This window comes from Macrotis lagotis, chromosome 1 (genome assembly GCF_037893015.1).
Source record: "Macrotis lagotis isolate mMagLag1 chromosome 1, bilby.v1.9.chrom.fasta, whole genome shotgun sequence".
NCBI classification, from domain to species: domain Eukaryota; kingdom Metazoa; phylum Chordata; class Mammalia; order Peramelemorphia; family Peramelidae; genus Macrotis; species Macrotis lagotis.
Window position 1 is genome coordinate 931,027,650 of NC_133658.1, and position 19,054 is coordinate 931,046,703.

At 38.8% G+C, this 19,054-nt stretch overlaps 1 protein-coding gene and 1 pseudogene across 2 annotated transcripts in view; both read right to left on the minus strand.

Annotated features, from left to right (window-relative positions):
• LOC141512344 (uncharacterized) overlaps window positions 1-19,054 on the minus strand; it is a 35,933-nt gene that overhangs the window by 12,992 nt on the left and 3,887 nt on the right. Inside the window, exons 2-3 of one of the 2 annotated variants that reach the window (XM_074221207.1) lie at window positions 11,102-11,172; window positions 5,845-5,995 (exon numbers count right to left, since the gene is read on the minus strand). In XM_074221207.1, the coding sequence (XP_074077308.1) occupies window positions 5,845-5,995; window positions 11,102-11,172 (222 nt within the window). The remainder of the gene's footprint in view (window positions 1-5,844; window positions 5,996-11,101; window positions 11,173-19,054) is intronic. The other variant, XM_074221214.1, reaches the window with a different exon arrangement.
• LOC141510277 (vomeronasal type-2 receptor 26-like) lies at window positions 11,180-18,525 on the minus strand (annotated as a pseudogene).

The window sequence follows — 19,054 nt, forward strand, 5'->3', positions numbered from 1 at the left end:
GGGGCCTCCCATGCTGTACAGTCAATTATAAAATCCTTCAATGAGGCCTTCAGGGTGCCTTGGTATCACTTCTTCTGACACCCTTGTGGGCACTTGCCCTGGGTGAGTTCTCCATAAAATAGCTTTTGTTTGGGAAGGGTACATCTGGGTGGCTTGTTAAAAGTACAGAATCATTGCTCACATGTCCGTCCCAAACGCCTCCTGGGCATTGTAAATAAAGTTCAATAACTCTCTTGTTTGTCTGTTTGCTTGTTTATTTTTGGTGGGGACAGATTATTCCCAGTTAAAAGAAAGCAGGGACTCAGTGAATAGAATCCTATACCTGGAATCTGGAAGATCTAAGTTCAAATCTGATTTCACACACTATGTGTGATCATGGGCAACTTACTTACCCACTCTTTGCCTCAGTTTCCTCACCTGTGAAATAAGGATAACAGCATTTAATTCAAAGGAGTCCTTTAAAGATCATCAAAATTGGATTTGGAGAAGAGCTTAAACTCACTCCATTCTATTTGTTCTGTCTTGGACAAGGCCTGGGGACCTCTTTGGGCAGTTGGTGGTACAGTGGACAGAGAGCAGACCCAGGAGTCAGAGGGATGTGAGTTCAATTCCAGCCCCAGATACTGCTTAGATGGGTGATCCTGGGTAAGTCATTTCACCTAATTAGCCTCAGTTTCCTAATCTATCAAATGAATGGATAAAGGAATGGTAAACCACACCAGTAGCTTTAGCAAGAAAACTCCAAAGAGGGTCAAGGGCAAGAGTGAAATGACAAAAGGGGTCTTGGAAGACCACCTTTCCCCTGGGACTCCAAATAATTCCAGAAATTCCCTCTTTCTCCCCAATCTTCTCTAATTAGGCAAGCAGCAGGAGCTTAAGAAATGCTAATTAAATAGCATTCTCATAAAGAAGATGCTGATTCACCTTTGTGATGGTTATGGTTCTGCTAAAGGTCTGGGAACCCTTTAAACTAGTTCTAGGTTTTTTTTTTTTAATTCACTTTTTCTGTATCTTTTTTTGCCCAAGGGTCTTGTTATATTTCAGGGGGTTATTGGATATTAACCAAAACTTCCTGCACATCCAGCAGCTCAAGAAGAGAGACAGACAGACAGACAGACAGACAGACAGACAGACAAAGACAGAGAGAGCTAGAAGGGAGCTAGAGAAAAAGGGAGAGAAAGAGGTAAAGGGGGGGGGGGGATACTGAACAAGCATGGAGAGAGCAAACACAGGACCCTAAAGAATAGAGAGGAAAGAGTGAAGGCGTCATCCATGCAACTCAGTTTTCATGAAAGAAAACAAAAAAAATAGGGAAGGGGTGGAAATTTGGGGAGGGGTCCCTGCAGGGAGATAGAGCATGAGATGCTAAATTTCTAAAAAATCGGTTTAAAATACAGAAGGAGGGAGCAGGGCAATACTGTTACTTCTGTATTAGATGTCCTATCTATTTTTGTAAAGAAAATGACCCATAGGGGTAGCTAGGTGGCACAGGGAGGTTCAGCCAGGTGGTACAATGGATAGAGCCCCAGCCCTGGAGACAGGAGGACAGGAATTCAAGTACTGCCTCAGACACTTAGGAATTATGTAGCTGTGTGACCTTGGGCAAGTCACTTAACCCCATTGCCTCACAAAGGCAACAAAAAAAATTAATTAAAAAAAAGAAATGGCCCATAAGGATGGTAATGCCAGCCTCATAGATAATGCTCTAGGTCTAAGGAAATGCTCTCTTAGGCTGAGAATGGACTGCACTCACCTGGGGTGGGGGTCTGGAAGTTTTCTGAACTGAATAGGCAGTTTTCAGATAAAGGAATTAAAACTATTCCATAGTCATAAGAAAAAATACTCCAAACCATTTTTATTGATATTTTATATTATTTTCTCCAATTTGCCCTGTTACAAAAGATTTTCAACATTCATCTATATTTAGAAGTCCCACAATTTTCGTACACCCTCCCTTTCTACCTCTCTCCCCTGAATGGCAGTCTAGTGAATGCTGTACAAATGTATTTATGTTTAACAGGTTTACATATTCATCATTTTTGATATGCGGAATTAGGATTAAGGGAAAAGAAAGAAAATCATGGGATAGAAGGAAAAACATAAGAGAAATTTTTAAAAAGTGAACAGTGTTCATTCAGATGGACCAGAGAGCAGCTGCTTCCAGCAAGGTTGTTCATCTCACAATGTTGTTGGTGATGTATATACATGTATCTACATTGCTCCCTTGGTTCTGTTCCCTTTTTTCAGTTTCAGATCCTGCAACTCATTCCATGCTTCATGATTCATATTTCTTATAGAACGATACTATTTCATAATGTTCATATTCCATAACTTTTTCAGCCATTCCTCAAAGGATGGGCATCCCTCAATTTCCTATTTTTTACTACTACCAAAAAAGTTCCAACAAATATTTTGGAACATGGAAAAATTTTCCCATTTTTCATAATTTCATAATTTTCTTCTGGATATAGGTCTAGTACTGGTATTACTAAGTCAAAAGGTATGCTCAGTTTAATGTAATTAATGCTCTCTGGGCATAATTCCATTTTGGTCTCCAGAATGGTTGGATGATGTCACAACTCTAGCAACAGTGCACTAATGTTCCAATATTCCCACAATCTCTCTAATGTTATTTTTCCTTTTCTCATCTTAGGTAATCTGAGAGTTATGAGGTCGCTCATAGTTGTTTTAAACTGCTTTTCTCTAACCAAGAATGATTTGGAGCATTTTATCTTATAATTATAGCTTTAATTACTTCATTTGAAAACAGCCTGTTAATATCCTTTGACTATCAATGGTTTGCAATCTTATAAATTTGGTTCAATTCTCTACATATTTTAGAAATGAGACCATTATCAAAACTCCTAGTTGTGAAAATTGTTTCCCACCTTTCTTTTCCTTCCAATCTTGGAAGCATTGGTTTTATTAGTGCAAAAACTTCTTAATACAATAGAGTTAAATTCAACCATTTGGCAATTTTTAATGTATTCTTTTTCTTATTTGGTCAAAAATTTCTCCCCTTTCCATTGAACTGACAGAGGATATCTTAGTCTATTCATTTATCTATGATGTCGCCCTTTATGTCTAAATCCTGTATCCATTTTGCGATAGGCTGTGACATGTGGGGCTATACCTAGTTTTTGCCATACTATTTTCCAGTATTTCCTAGAGTTTTTGTCAAATAGTGAATTCCCAGGCTAGAAGTGAGTCTTTCAATTTCTCAAACAGGAGTCATTTATTAGTTTCTTTTGCACCGATCCTAATCCAGTGATCCATTATGGTTTTGTAACCAGTAGCAGGAAGTCCTGATGACTGCCACTTTAAAGTACAATTATAGGTCTGGTAGGGCTAGTCTACCTTCCTTTACATTTTTCTCATCAGTTCCCTTGCTATTTTAGAATTTTTCTTACTCCAGATGAATTGTGTGACTACTTTTCTGGTTCAATAAAAGCTTTTGGCACTGAATAAGTAATTTAATTTGGGAAGACGTCATTTTCATGATATTAGCTCAGCCTATCCATGAACAATTAATGGTTTTTCCAATTGTTTAGGTCTGACTTTATTTGCATGAAAAGTGTTTATAATTGTGTTCATACGGTTTCTTGGTTTGTCTTAAGAGGTAGATTCCAAAGTATTTTATGTTGTCTGCAGTTAGTTTAAATGGTTCTTCTCATCTCTTGGCCTTTGGCATTGTTGTTCGTATACAGAAATATTGATGACTTATGTGTGTTTATTTTATATCCTGCTATTTTACTGAAATTATTATAGTTTTTAGATGGTTTTCTAGGGTTCTCTAAGTATACTGTCATATCATCTGCAAAATTTTAAAAATTTGTTTCCTCTGTACCTTTAATTTGTCTTCATATTGCTTAAGCTAACACTTCTAATGCTCGCTCTCTCTCTCTCTCTCTCTCTATATATATATATATATATATATATATGTATGTATTTTTTTTTGAAAAGGCAAATTGGGTTAAGCAACTTGCCCAGCATCACACAACTAGGTAATTATGAAGTGTCTGGGGTTGGATTTGAACTCAGGTCCTCCTGAATCCAGGGCCAATGCTCTATCTACTGTACCACCTCCAAGCTGCCCCTCTAATGCTATATTGAATAATAATGGTGACAATGGGCATCCTTGTATTACTGCTAAACTAACTAGAAATGCTACTTAGCAAATACCCAACACCTATAGTATTTGTTCATGGTTTTAGATAGATACTGCTTACTATTTTAAGTTAAATTTCCATTTATTCCTATACTCTCTAGAGTTAAATATGAATGGATTTATTTTGTCAAAGACATTTTCAGCATCTATTGAGATAAGATTTTTGTTGGTTTTGTTATTAATATATTCAATTTTTAAGTGTTTTCCTAACATTGAACTATTCTTGTGTAACTGCTATAAATCTTACCCAATCATGATGCATTATTCTACTACTAATGTGCTGTGATCTCTTTGCCAAAATTTTAAGATTTTTCCTTTAATGTTCATTAAAGAAATTAGTCCATAATTTTCTTTGTTTTGACTCTTCCTACTTTAATCAGCACCATAATCGTTTCATAGAAGGAATTTAATAAAACTTGTATTTTTTAAAATAATTTATACAGAATTGGACATAGTTGTGCCTTAAATGTTTGGTAGAATTCACTTCCAAATCCTTCCTAACCTGGAGATTGTTCCTAGGAAATTTATTGATGGTTTCTTTAATTTCTTTTGCTGAAATGGGGTTAAATATTTTATTTCCTCTTTTGTTAGTCTGGGTAGTTTGTATTTTTGTAAATATTCAAGCAGTTCCCACAGGGTATTCAAATGGATTGGCATAACATTGGGCAATATAGCCCTGAATTTTCTCTTTAATTTCTTCCTCATTGGTGGTAAGTTCCCCCTTTTCATTTTTGAAACAGGTGGTTCCAGATCATTATTGATTAGAGAAATGTTAAATAAAACAACTCTGAGGTATCACCTCACATCTATTATACTGACTAAAATGACAAAAAATGGAAAATGATGACTGTTGGAGAGGATAACTGGGATTCCAATGCTATGTCCAAAGAGCAACAAAACTGTTCCTAACCTTTCAGCCAAATGTACCATTATTAGGCCCATATCCAGAAGAAATCACGAAAAATAGAAAAATCTCACACGTTCAAAAATATTGATAGCAGCTCTTTTTGTAGTGGCAAATTTGGAAATTGTGGGGCTGCCCATACACCGGGGAATGGCTGGACAAGATAGGGTACATGAATGTTGTGGAGTATTATAGTTCTGTAAGAAATCATGAGTGGTCAGACTTTAGAGAAGCCTTCAAATATTCGTATGGGCAGATACTAAGTGAAGGGAGCAGAGCCAAATGAACACTATGCACATTAATAATCATTAATAATGGTCCTTGAGGATGGAGGTGGCTTCTCTCAGCTGTCCAGTGACCAAGGACAGTCGTGAGAGGAAACACTGAGAGGAAACAACTGTGGAGTGTGGGGGCAGAGCAAAGGAGACCATGTTCATGTTTTACAAACTTCTTTTTTGTTTTTACTTTCTACCTCATTGTTTTCCCTTTAGTTCTAATTCCTCTTCCATAATAGGTCCAATATGGAAATATGTGGAACACAAATGACCCTGTACAACTTTTACCAGACTCTGAAGCTTCCTGGGGAGGGGGAGGGAAAGCAGTGTGGTAGAAAAATGTGGAAGACCTTGAAACAAAAGAAAACAGAAGTAGAGACCAGGGCAAAATTACTCCTCTACCTCCTCTCCACTTTTGTAAGGGAAGTCCTGTCAGTCTCCTAGACAAGGTGTTCTATGACTGATCTTGTTTAAACCTGAGATTGGAGGGCACCCACCTGGTCTGGGGGGCTGGGGCTCCCAGGGGCCATTCCCTCAGGTTCCAGGCTCCCTGCTTGGTCCGGCCTGGGTCCTCTGCAGACTGAAATGAAGAGGGAGGATCCTAGAGAGGCAGAGGTCTGTCCTTGTCTTCCTGGGCAGGGGGTTGACCTAGAGGGAGTTACAGAGGGTGAGACCCCACAAGGGTCAGAGAGAGACTCTGGCCTTGCCCTCTGGGAGAGACTCTAAGCTAAGGAAGGGGGCAGCAGGTTGGGCCCCCTCTCCCCTTTTTCTTCCCATTCCTGTGCAGGTGAAAGAGGGAGCTTTGGGATTCCAGAGGGGATGAGGACGATCAGAGGTCCAGGACTACTCCCACTGACTCCCTGGAGGCTTTCCATCCCCTCCCCCAATGCACTGCACATGTGCAGACACCATCCAGACCACTGACTTCTTGCTTGCCCCAGGAGGGAGGGACAGCTGGTCATGGGGAGGGCTCTGGCCCTCTGGCCCAGGAATGACCAGGGGAAGCCTGAGACTAAATCCCTTCTGGGAACAAGCTCCTGGAAGGGAGCTGAGGCTCTGGAAGCCGAGGAGGCAGGGCTCCAGGAGTCTGGGGAAGGGGAGCAGAGGGAGGGTCTCAGAGGCCCCCAGCAGGGACATCAGGATGGCCAGAAGGACTCCAGAGGGACATTGAGCCTGGGAAAGCTGGAGGACCATGTCCTAAGGTCTGACTAGGAGCTGGGAGAACTCCTGGGACCTTCTGGGAGAGCAGAAGCTTGGGGTCCAGGAGCCAGGGCTAGGAGGGGGGCTGCTCCCTCCAGACACTCAGCTCTTGGTCAGATGATCAGGATGAGACCCCAACTCACTTGAGACCTGAACACCCCCCCCCCCCCCCCCAGCTGGTTTCCAGGAGTTGGAGACCTCAGGTCCAGGAAGGCAGAGAGATCTGGGCTCCAAGGGAAGAGGGCAGAGGCTTCTCAACCACACAAGTTCTGGCTTCTTCTCAGGCCACGTTAGAGGGTTCTCCAAGTCCCCAGAGCCCCACTCAGCCCAGGACCCCTCCTCCTCTTCTCCCCAAGCCCTGCCCCCAACCTTGTGGAAGGCCTTCCTAGAAGTCTCTCCACAGTGGAAGGAGCCCTTCTCCACTCCAGACTCCTCCCATCCTTAAAACTCCACCCAAGGCTCCAGGTCTACCTGGACCCAACCACCAACCACCTTCAAGAACTGCTGCATCTGTTCCCCCTTCCCTGAGATTTAGACCCTCCTCCTCCTCAGTAGCAGGAATGTCATGATCCCCTTTGGGCAGCAGACTGAGGGGAGGTTTTATAGTTTGAGGGTCCCTCTGTTACCCTTTAGAACTAATGGTCATTTGTCCTAAACTCAGTTGGGTGTTGATCTAGTAGGAGTCTTCCACTGTCCGACCTCACAGAGAGGGAGGTCACAACTGGGTACAAAATTCACTTAAAATATGATAAGAAGGGGATTTGTTTAGAAAGTGTAAGAATCATAAAAGCGTAATCGGAACAAGATGACCCGGGTCTCTGAATGCCAGGATTGTTGAAGTGATTTAGGCAAGAAAGGATTTTCTATGGATAAAATTTGTAACTGCAGGGAACTGAGCAGAAGGCAACTGAAGGCAATCACTTTAGTTCCTGATCCAAATCCAAAGAATTATTCCATTTATTCTCCTATGTCGTCCATTTGAAGTTTTTGGAAACTCTTGTGTATAAAATGCTGCTAATGAAAAGCTGATTTCAAGAGGGTGATGCAATAATGCCCTCACTAAATTAACCTCTTTAGATTTTGATGCTGTGAAATGACTAATTTAGCTATTTGAGAGTGTGGTCAATGTTTAAAAACTAAGTATATTTTTCTTTAAATCAAATTAGGATAATCTATTCTTTGGCAATAGTACCAAATATCTGTTAAATTCTCAACATCTAGGAAGTTTTTTTGTTGAGTTTACAACAGGTTTCTGGGGACTTTCTCTGAGAAAGGTCCTAAAATCTTCCCAGATCCTTGGGGGAAAAGCTGCAATTGTCCAATTGTCCAATTGAGATTGAGTAATTCAGCCTCCTCCCAGTTCCCAGGGGTGGGGTTAGAGGGCTCTTTTGAGAAGTTTGTTTTTAGTGAAGAAATGACACTGATGACCTGAATTATAAAACTGAGGAAGGAATATTGAAAAGAAGTGATTATTTTTCCTTATTCATAACAAGTTATTAGTAGATTTTTCCTCTTTTTTTCCTTCCTCCTTCAGAGACCTCTCCTTGAAGGTCAGATAGTCTGAAGTTGAGATGGGATTAACCCATGAAACATTCTCCTACATTTTGGGCAGGACCCACCCACATGTGAGAGGAGATTTCTGCTGAAATGGGAGAGAATCTCCTCCAGATGGGCAGCACTAAGCTGACTTGGAATGTCCCCAGTCATGCTGGAAGGGCATCGAGTGCAGGGACTAGTCCTTTGTTGCCCCTGAAGTTTAGAACCATGCCTGGGCCAGAAGAATCATCTGAGAAAAGGTGCCTGAGAGGGATTCAGAGAGGAATGCCTGTGGGAAGGCTCCTGTGACCTGAGCACAAGCAGGGAGACAAATTTGCCTTGCCTCCCTCAGGGACCAGAGCTGGGGCAGCTTCAGGGCTCTCTCTGCTCCAGACGCCTAGAGGAAGAGACAAAGGGTGAAGAGCCCAAGCTGGTCAAGACACTGGAAGGAGGGAGAAACTCAGAAACAAACCAGGGAGGGAGCAGTGGGCAAGGAACGAAGAAAAGGTGCAGTATGAAAAACTGACCTCATGTTTCCATCATTTTTATTTCTTTTTTTTTAGGTATTGCAGAAGTGGTTGACATTTGGAATTTTCTGGCAAACATACAGCTTAGTTACTAGATAAAGAAACTGAGGCATCTAGTGAGCATCTGAGGTTGGGGGTGAACTCAGGAAGATGAGCATTCCTGACTCCAGGCTTGGCCCTCTACTCACTGCTCCTCCTGGCTGCCCTTTGACCACCCAGCTGACCTGATATCCCCAAAACATCAATATTTAACTTCTATTAATTAGCTTCTGAACAGGAAACAGTTTCATAGTCCATTCCTATTTGAGAGATCCCCAACGAAGGCTTTATGAACTTTCCTTTCCACTCCTCTCTCAAGTCACTATTCTCAGTTTCAACTATCTAGAAAAACTGAGCATCCTCTTTCAGGGGAAAAGGTGGACTCGAAATGAAACAAGGGAGTTTCAAACCTCTCTAATGAAACAACCAGAGCTGAAACGAGTTTGATCTTCAAGTATGGGACTCAGTGAACCAGAGAAGGGGTGGACAAGAAGGACTAATTATGAGAATTGATGTTGAACTGTTTGTATTCCTGCATGGGAAGAAGATGCTGATAACTCATATGAACTTTCTCATTTATCTCTGTTACAAGGGGCATATATAGACAAGGAGCACAGGAAGGAGCTGCCTACATAGGATAATACAGAATGGTATAATATAGTCAAAAGATGGAGTCAATGGGTGATAAAGGAAAGTGCTGGAAGGAAGGGAAAGGAGAGGAAGAAGGGGCAGAGAGATTTCACATAAGAGTCAAGAGAAAGCTTTTTCAATGGAGTGGAAAGGGGGAAGGCAAGGGGGAATGAGTGAGCCTTCATTCTCATCAGAAATGGCTCAGAGAGGAAATAACATACACACTTAATTGGGTGAGGTAATCTATCTTACCCTAGAGAAAAATGAGGGAAGATTGTGGAGAGAATACTCAGATACAAGACACTTCTGAACAGGGCCAGGATGAAAGGAGACAGAGAACAGAATGAATGATAGGGGGGGAGGACTAAAGTGGAGGGAAGTACAGCTAGTAATAAAAACTGGGAAACAATATTGAAGCAACTTCTCTAGTAGCCTTATTAGGCTTTTTTTTTTTGTTTTTGCAAGGCAATGGGCTCAAGTGGCTTGCCCTAGGCCACACAGGTAGGTAATCATTAAGCATCTGAGGCTGGATTTGAACTCACTCCAGGGCCAGTGCTCTATCCACTGCACCACCTAGCCAACCTTCTATGGTAGACTTATGATAAAGAAGACATCTCATCCCAGAGAGAGAGCCATTGGAAGCTGAACATAGACTGAAGAAGACTTTTGTTCTCCTCTCTCACTATTCTTCAGGTTTCTCATCTTAGGGGTGGGGGAAGATTTATGTTTACTCTCACAACAAGATTATTTCAATAATATAAAATAAAAATGAAAGAATGAACAAAAGAAATGAATATGAAAATCATAATGAAAATTTATAATTTAAGAATTGATGCAGCAACTGGCAAAAGGGTAGTGGTGGGATAGAGGTAAAGGAAGACTCCTGACAAAGGACTTGTTCAGATGAGGAGATAATGGAGACCCTGATGAGAACAGATATCTAACCTAAAACATGACATTTTTAGGAGACCAGAGCTCATGTTTTAGAATGATGGCATCCCCTGGCAGAGGGTTTAAGATTTGCACATTCTTGAGTGTTCCACTGTGGTTTCAAAAGGATCACAAAGCATTTGGGAATGAAGATGCAGACAAGTAAGCCACCACTAGACCTCAAGATGGAGAAGACTTCCACAGCTACCATTGCTTTCCCCTTGGTGCTCTGGTATGTGGGTAAAAATGAGATGCAGACACCGCAGTACACTAGCATGCTAAAAGTTTCATTAAAGGTGTCGGGAAGGTTTCTGGCCAAAAAAGCTATAATGAATGTCCCCAGGGCCAGGAACCCCATGAAGCCCAGGACAAAGTAGAAAGCAATGAGTGAACCTGCATTACACTTCAGGATGATGTGCTCGGGTTCTGAGTGTGGGTCTGTATCTGGGAATGGGGGAGAAACCAACAGCCAAAAACCACAGAGTATCACTTGAATTATGGAGCAGATAAAAAGTAACAGAAATGGGTGTCTTAGAGCCCATCCATTTTCTGCTCCTGCCCCCGGTCTTGTAGGTTTGAAGGCTAGAACTACTGTGATTGTTTTAGCCAAAATGGAGGGGATGGCCATTGTGAATGTGATTCCAAATCATGTCTGTTGGAGAAGACATGTGGCTGAGGTAAGCTTTCCAGTGAAGAGCAGTGAAGACAGGAAGCATTGGCTTAGGGAGAAGAGCAAGATGTAGCTAATAACAATATTGTTGGCTTTCACTATGGGAGTGTCCTGATACTTCACAAAGACCCCAATGATCAGCAATGTTAAGAGACAGAATATTAGAGTTATGCAGGTCATAGTCATGCCCAGAGGATCCACAAATGTCAGAAAGAGATCTACCTTGGGGAGGCAACAATTTCTCTCCTTGTTTGAACATTCATCTTTGGAACACGCAATGCACTATTCCGTATCTGTAAAGAATGAAAACATTCTCAATGTTTGAAGTTGAGCCAAATTTTATTAACCCTTGCGGGGCAACAGTAAAATTTCTCAAACTGAATTTCTTATCTTCAAAGGGCCCCTCATGATCTGATTCAATTCTTCAAGAGAGATCAGTTTTTCACTAATTAAGATCTCAATTTCATTATCACTAATTATTTAGACACCTAGACCCTTCTAGGTCATAAATAGATGGATTTTTAAAGAGTCATGTCTTAGATTTCATGGCCACAAAGAGAATAGTTTCTCATGAAATAAGTATGATGTTACAGGAGACAGTCAAGAAACATCAACTAAATACTTACATGATAGATATTGTGCTAAGATCTTGGCCTACACATAGTAGCGTAATGATGACAATCCTTACCTTCAAATTACTGACTCCAAATGTGAAGGGTAAGGGAGAAGAACACCCAAGGTGGTTGAAAGTAAAGGTTGGGTGGAGGGGAAGTAAAGGAAAGGAGGGGGTTTGGTGTCATGCTACCCCCTTGCTGGAAAGGGCTCAAAGCCTATGGAGTCAAAAGCAAAACCCTAAGGAGAAGGAATCATCGATAAGAAACACACAAATTGAGGGCCTGGAAGACATTCACATAGGGGAACATGAGGCTAGAATATAGTAGAAGGCCTGAAAAAGTCGAAAAAGCAAAGTGATGCTTTAGTATAAGAAAATGACCTTGTCCTGATGGCAAATTCCAGAGAAGAGATATAGTAGATGTCCTAGTCAACTGATTTAATGACTCACAGATGTTAATAATACCAGCACTCTGCCAGACTTCTTGTTCGAGATGGAGAGCTGAACATTTTCTCTAAATCAGAGCCTCACAGACTGCTCCATAGTAATTATTATTTGCAGGATATAAAAGTCATTGCCACTCTCATAACTCTTCAAGACCTATACAAATCTTGGATGTAGCCTGAACCAGATAAAAATTTAAGCAAAAGAAATAATATAAATTAAAATTTATAATGCCTATTAATAATTTTCTAAGTAAAGATGTATCACAAAATGATCTGTTTTTGCTTCAAAGGAAAACCACTGGGCTAAGACACCACATACCTAAACAAAATTAAAGTGAGATGAATAAAGAGTAAACAAGGGTCATCCCCTGTTTCTGAAATGTTTGCTCAGCTCCTCTTCCCCCATTTTGGGCAACTGTACTTTTGCCCTAATTAGCACTTTTTATTAGGCCATTTTGTTCTTGTTTCTGAATAGTCTTAGCTGTGTGTGCACACACTAGCTGTGTGCTTCTGGTTAAGTCACTTCACCCTTTTTGCTTCATTTTCCTCATCTGTAACATGAGATGGAGAAGGAAATGGTAGGCCACCCTGGTGTGTCTTTGGGAATAAAACCCCTTGTGGGATCACACAAAAAAAATGTGAGTGGAACAAGTGGACTTAACATTGTTATTTTTACTTTATCTAAAATCATGTTTGTTCCCTCCGTCTTTTTAGAAATGTAACTGAAGTGTATTAAGACTGTGTGGCTGCTCTTTACTTTAAGAGTGTGTGTCTGTCAACTTTTAGTACCCCTCTTTTAAGCCACATTTTATGGAGTTCTGTTTTCTCATCTATTTGACTTTTCACTTTTGTTTATGCATTTGCCTATCCAAAAAAATAACCAGGAAAACATAAAGGCAGAAATACAGGGATGGCCTAGGTGCTGTAGTGGATAGAGCACCGGCCCTGGAGTCAGGAGGATCCGAGTTCAAATTTGGCCTCAGACACTTCATAATGACTTAGTTGTGTGGCCTTGGGCAAGCTACTTAACCCTATCTCATTGCAAAGAAACCTAAAAAAATAAAATAAAATAAAAACAGAAATACACTTGAACTAAATTAATTCAACATAACCCAATATTAAAAAAACGAATCTCTCATGCAAAGTGGACACCAACTTCCCGAGGGCTCCTGTAACTGCTAGAAGTTGATTCCCATTTAAGGGAGAAATAAGAATCATGATACTTGAATTTATGTTTGTCAAAGGAAGAAATAGTTGGAAACAAAGAAAAAGTCTGAATTTGCAGTGATATATTTCAGTGAAGACACTAAAGAGAATAACTTATTAGATAAAGAGATATAAAGAAACAAGTAATAATGTTACAAAAATTCATGATCTCTATTCAGTCAAGACATTTTAATTTCCAATTTAAAATGTATCCATGCAATTTCCCCCAGAATAACATTACATACCAAAATCTGAATAATTTAATGCAAAAAATAAACCAAAACTACCATGCAGTATGTCAAAACACAAGAAGAAATTGAAAGTCAAAGCACAAACAAGTTCAATCATGTTTTACTATAAACTCAGACAAAAACTAATATTTTTAAAATTCCAATGGCCAACAGGAAGTTTACAAATTTAGAATATAAAGAAATTGTCACATATAAAAGAAAGAGGCTCTACAGATATTAGATATTGAGAACTATTTTAAATAACTCATCTTTCTATTATGATGTATTTTGACTTTTATCTCAATGACTTTTTGGTAACTTATGGAGCAAGAGGTAGTCTCTTCATGACTTGCATAGATTTATTATCATTTTATGATCATTTATCTGCAGCAACACCTCCACCACCATCACCATCATCACTGACTCCAATCATCACATAATCGTCAGCATCATGAAAAATAGGAAAGAAATGATCAAGAGATTGGCAGTTGCAAGTATGAAACACATAATGAGAGAAGGAAAAAATTTTCCCTTATATTCTAAAATTTTACCTATATGTCTCCTGAAAGAATTCATCATTTGACAGTGAGTCATAATTTAAGAAAAAAAGGATCAAGTAGTCCAAATCTAAAAGAAAGTAACAGCAATATTTTCAAAGAGGAGAATCAAAATATGGACATTATCAGTTTTGATTCTGTGAAGACCATGAAGAAAAGGAATAATGCAAGCAGAAAGACAATGCTTCTATAAAATATTTACAATAAAGGAAAAAGGAGATTTCAAGAAGAGAATTTAAATCATTTTGGTAAAAATACAGAGATGATAAAACAAACAATTCCCATCAATTGATAGGAATAATGGTCAGTGAAATTTTATTAAATATTTTACTGGATGAGAGAAATGAAGAGGTAAATACATAATTAGAAAAAGGATAAAATGATAATGACAATAAAATTCCAAAATCTTTGGAAATGTGAGAAACTGCTTAAGATGCTCGGAAGGGTAGGGGAGGAAGCCTTTGGCAACAAGATTGCCTTAACATGTTTAAGTAAAAAGAATTGAAAGACTAAAGTTCTATCTTTAATGAGACTTTTGTTAAAAAAGAATCCTAATTGGGATAAGAAAAGAATTAAAAACAAATGAATCATGATACAAACAAGAAATCTAACTTAACATAGTAATTGATTGAATAATCTAGGTATATCTATATCTATATCTATATAGATATATTTTCTTATGCAGCATTACTTTGTATTACACTGTTAGTTTGTACTACATTCTATTACTTTCATGTATTATATCATATTAAATTACCTTCTTACTTTGTGTCATCGTATCATATACCATGTAATAGCATCTTGTATATCACATATTACATTATTTAATTTTAAATTCTGTTAGGTATTACCTTGTTATAATTAAAGAAGCTCAATTAATGAGATTGTTATTCAGAAAAAAAGTGTGGCATGTTGGATAAGGAAAAATAAATCTGTTGATCTATTTCAGGAGGATGTGACTTCAAATCTGGCCTCAGACACCTAATAATTAATTACCTAGCTGTGTGACCTTGGGCAAGTCACTTAACCCAATTGCCTTAAATTCACATACTTATCTGTCTGATTGGAGATCTCCCCCACTGGGCAGGGGATACAGTCAAAGCAACAAATGCGCTCTCCTTCACAGAATGATTTCTGAAATCTAGAGCCACATCTCTCATTCCACACAGAGCTGGGAGTCTGAACAAGAAAGAAACTCATTGAAAGATCTTGGTATTCAATCAGTCTAGAAGGTCCATAGAGGTACAGGGATTGAGGATATCGTGAGGCTTTAAATAATGTAGAATTTCTAGTGAAGTAGGTTTCTGGGGATGCAGTTGATCAATTGACAAATTTTCCTAAATTACTTTCTGTAAATCACATACTGTACCAAGTTCTACAAAATGCTAAATTGGGCACAGCTAAGTGGCTCAGTGTACAGAGCACTGGTCTTGGGGTCAGTAGGACCTGAGTTCAAATGTGGACTTCGACACATGATACTAACTGTGAGACCTTGGGCAAGTCACTTAAACCTATTGTCCCCTCCCTCAAAAAAAAGAAAGACCAAAAAGAACAGAAAATATTAAGTGAATGAAAAGCAATTCTACCTTGGAAAACACATCCAAAAAGTCAAATGACAATCAGAATTTCCAAATGAATTTAAATATAAAAACAACAGACACACTTACACAGAAGATACACTTATGTGTCAATTTGAATATATAAGTAAACACATATTTCTGTTTCTTAGATCATAGGTACAGCCTGTGTGGCTATCTAGAGATTTTCCTTGAAATGGTTCCTACAACAGAAGGCAGAGTTGGGCAGTTTTTGAAGCTGCCTGCATTAGGATTACTTCTATCTAACCACTCACAAAAATCACAGCTTTAGTCAAGTAGCAAATTGTCCAGGTCTTCATAGACTCTTTTGAAATACTAATTTTAGGCAGTTTTATATAGATATGTGTGTCAAACATTGTCATTTTATCCTCACAACAACCTTGAGAGCTAAGAGCTATTTTCTTATTTTTAACGTAGTTAAGGGCTATTCTAATGCCCCAAAATTATGAGACCTAGCCAAGAGAATTCATAGTAAAAAATTAAAGATGAAGTTGATTAAAAAAGAACAAAAGGGCGGAAAAAACCCTTTAGAGAGTCTTCCTTTTGCCTAATAATCACCGTAAACACGACAGATTCAAACCGCTTCAACGTTATGAAATCTCTGGAAAACCCAACACGGAGAATTCCAAGGAGATGTCAGAATATATACAGGAAAAACAGATACAAGATGGGTCAGCTAGAATTCCGGGGAAATTAATAGTTTTGCCCCCTTACCATACTCAGGAATATATGAAAAAGATGGTGAAAGACGTTAGTATCGGTGACTGATATGTGAACTCTAGCAGCCTTAGTTTCATGGGAAAGAATAAAAAAAGATCACAGTAACCATGGTTTCTACCAACAAGGGCTGAAAGGAAATTTGGTTATTGTAAGACTTAACAGATGGGTGGGCAAGCAAAACAACCCTCACTATAGATTATTAAGGGAGTGTATAAAAGGACATTACTTACACAGAAAATATAAAAAGACTTTTCATTAAATGAATTGCTTATTTAATAACTGTAAATGAATTAACAATTATACAATGTAGTAATAAACTAGGTAACAGGTTGAGGTCATCATGGTCTGAGTAGAGATTAAAAAAATCAATTAACTACATGACTGATAATTAAACTTGTAATCACATGATTAAACTTTTAACCAAATGAATTATATGATTGATAATGAAAATTGTACACTTACATAACCAAGGATATGATCTTAGCTTGCTTGCTTGATGCTTACATGATTCTGAGACTATAAAAATAAATCTGAGCAGCTGACAGTCAGTTAACCCCACAAAATCCAAATTATTTAAATTTTTAAAAATAATCCTTTACACACCTATCATTCATCTTCCCCCCTAAGTACAGCTTTAACTCCCTTCATGCTAAAAATACCCAGTATATTCATTCAAGCCTAATAAATCATGAAACTAAGACTTTTTAACAATATCCTTTATACTTTTCTGTACCACATACATCTTATTTCTATTGAGCTTTATTTATGTGTATGAAAAGTGAACATCATGTACCCTTCTTAGCCTCCTAACTATACAAAATCAATGAAGGGGCAGATTTGACCCTCAAGTCTTTGAGTTGTGTCCCTTCCTAACCTGGGTCTTCCCCCAACTTTTATTGATCCTTAGTCCCATCAGCACATATCACTGTCAGGAAATTCTTGCGTCATACACGTAGCCATGTCAGAGATCCCTTTGGCAGCCAGGTGAAGCTTATGGTGCTCATCAGCCAGCTGTGGCACATTTTGTGAATGGGAACTAACTAGGTCTTGAGTGATTTAAATTTGAAAACTATCAAATGTGGATAAAGTAGCAGAGACCGCGTCTGCACAGACTTCAGGATCCTTCTTCAAAACTCATTTGTTATTCTCTCTTGAGCAATCTAGGAATGAAAACTAAAGCTATATAAGCTAGGGTTCAATTTGCCATCTCTTTCTATTGATTTGGTCATGATTGAGAGTACCCTCTAGAACAGCTCTGATCAGCATAATTATAGAAGAAAAATACACACCTGGTTCCTAAGGGATTCTAGTTGAGAAGTCTTTTAGCTGAGTGGATCAGTCATTTCTTGCTTTCTACATATAACTTTTTCCTAACCTTTCACATCAGACAAGGCACTCCATGGGAACTCTCTAGTTCTCTCAAGGGAAACTTATCTTCCAGGGATACACTGGACTGCCTTCATCTCTCAGGTATTCCATTTCTGCTCTAGTTGGGAGTAGTTGATGGAGAGCCCAGGCCATGGCATATGCTGCATTGTAGATATGGTAACTCTGACTAGACATAGACATGTCCAAATACCGCAAAGGGAGCATCTCTAATGAAGCATTGTGTGAACAAATTTCTTGTTTCCATTTTGAAGAGTCCAATGGACACTGAAACGCTGAGTTCCAAAATCTATTAAGGAAAATATGTTCTGGATATTTAGCAGGTTTAACTGTCCTTAAGAAAGTTTGGAAATTTGGAATTTCTTTTCTCTGACCAGAAAATATCAGAGCTCCATTGAAACTACTAACATCCATGCCGTGGGGTCTGATGGTGAAATCCCAGTGGGAAGTGGTAATCCACACTTTGTTCCATAGCATGTAAGGACTTTGTGCATACTGCATTGTCCTTAGTTAATTGGCATCTCCATAAATAACGATTACATTGGCAGAAAAATCCATCAGTTTTTTTTCATAATTTCATTATGGGAATTAATAGTGTATTTCTCACTGGGAGCAATCTTCTCTATGGAGGCCACACAGAAACCCTTCCTGGTCATCTCTTCTCTTATATCTAGGAGGAATGTTTCACCCCTATTATCTGCAATAATCAGTGCCACCCATGTCCAGTTGAAATGCACCATTAACTGGACCATTCCCAGGGCAAGGGTAGAATCCTTAAGGGTCAATTGATAAACACTTGGATAATGGGCCTTGCCAGTCAGGATGGAATCAAATGGGCCATAGCTGATCTGATCAACAAAGCAAAATTCTTTTTGTTGAAACTGAGGTATGGATCAGAGAAAACCATATAATAACAGACCATGAATCTACCTAATTATCCTAACGTATCATCATTTTTGCCATGATTGCATAGACCAAGTTGCAGACTCAGAATCTGAGCCTCCACCTACTTTCCTACTTATTGCATCACTTTTTAAGGACTCATCCAATCTCTAAGCAAGTTTCTGGTACCTGTGACTTGGTTCCATATCTCCCAAAATCTTGACCTAATGTAACTGGCAGAGTTTCTTTCTTTTTTTTGATCCACAGACTTTTGTTAGATAACTTTTTCTTGCTACCTCACATTAATTTCACTTGAGATTTTATGATACTTTTGGAGGTTTTTTTTTAACTTTGTCTCTGTCACATCAGCTTGGCAATTATAATATTGAATACAATTGAGTAAGAATTATTTCACGTTTAAAGATTGTATAAGTGCCCAGTTTGGTTGAATTACATTTCTACATATACATTTCTACAGATATACACAATATAAATTCATGGGTAAAATGTGTGCATATATGTTATAATAAATGTATG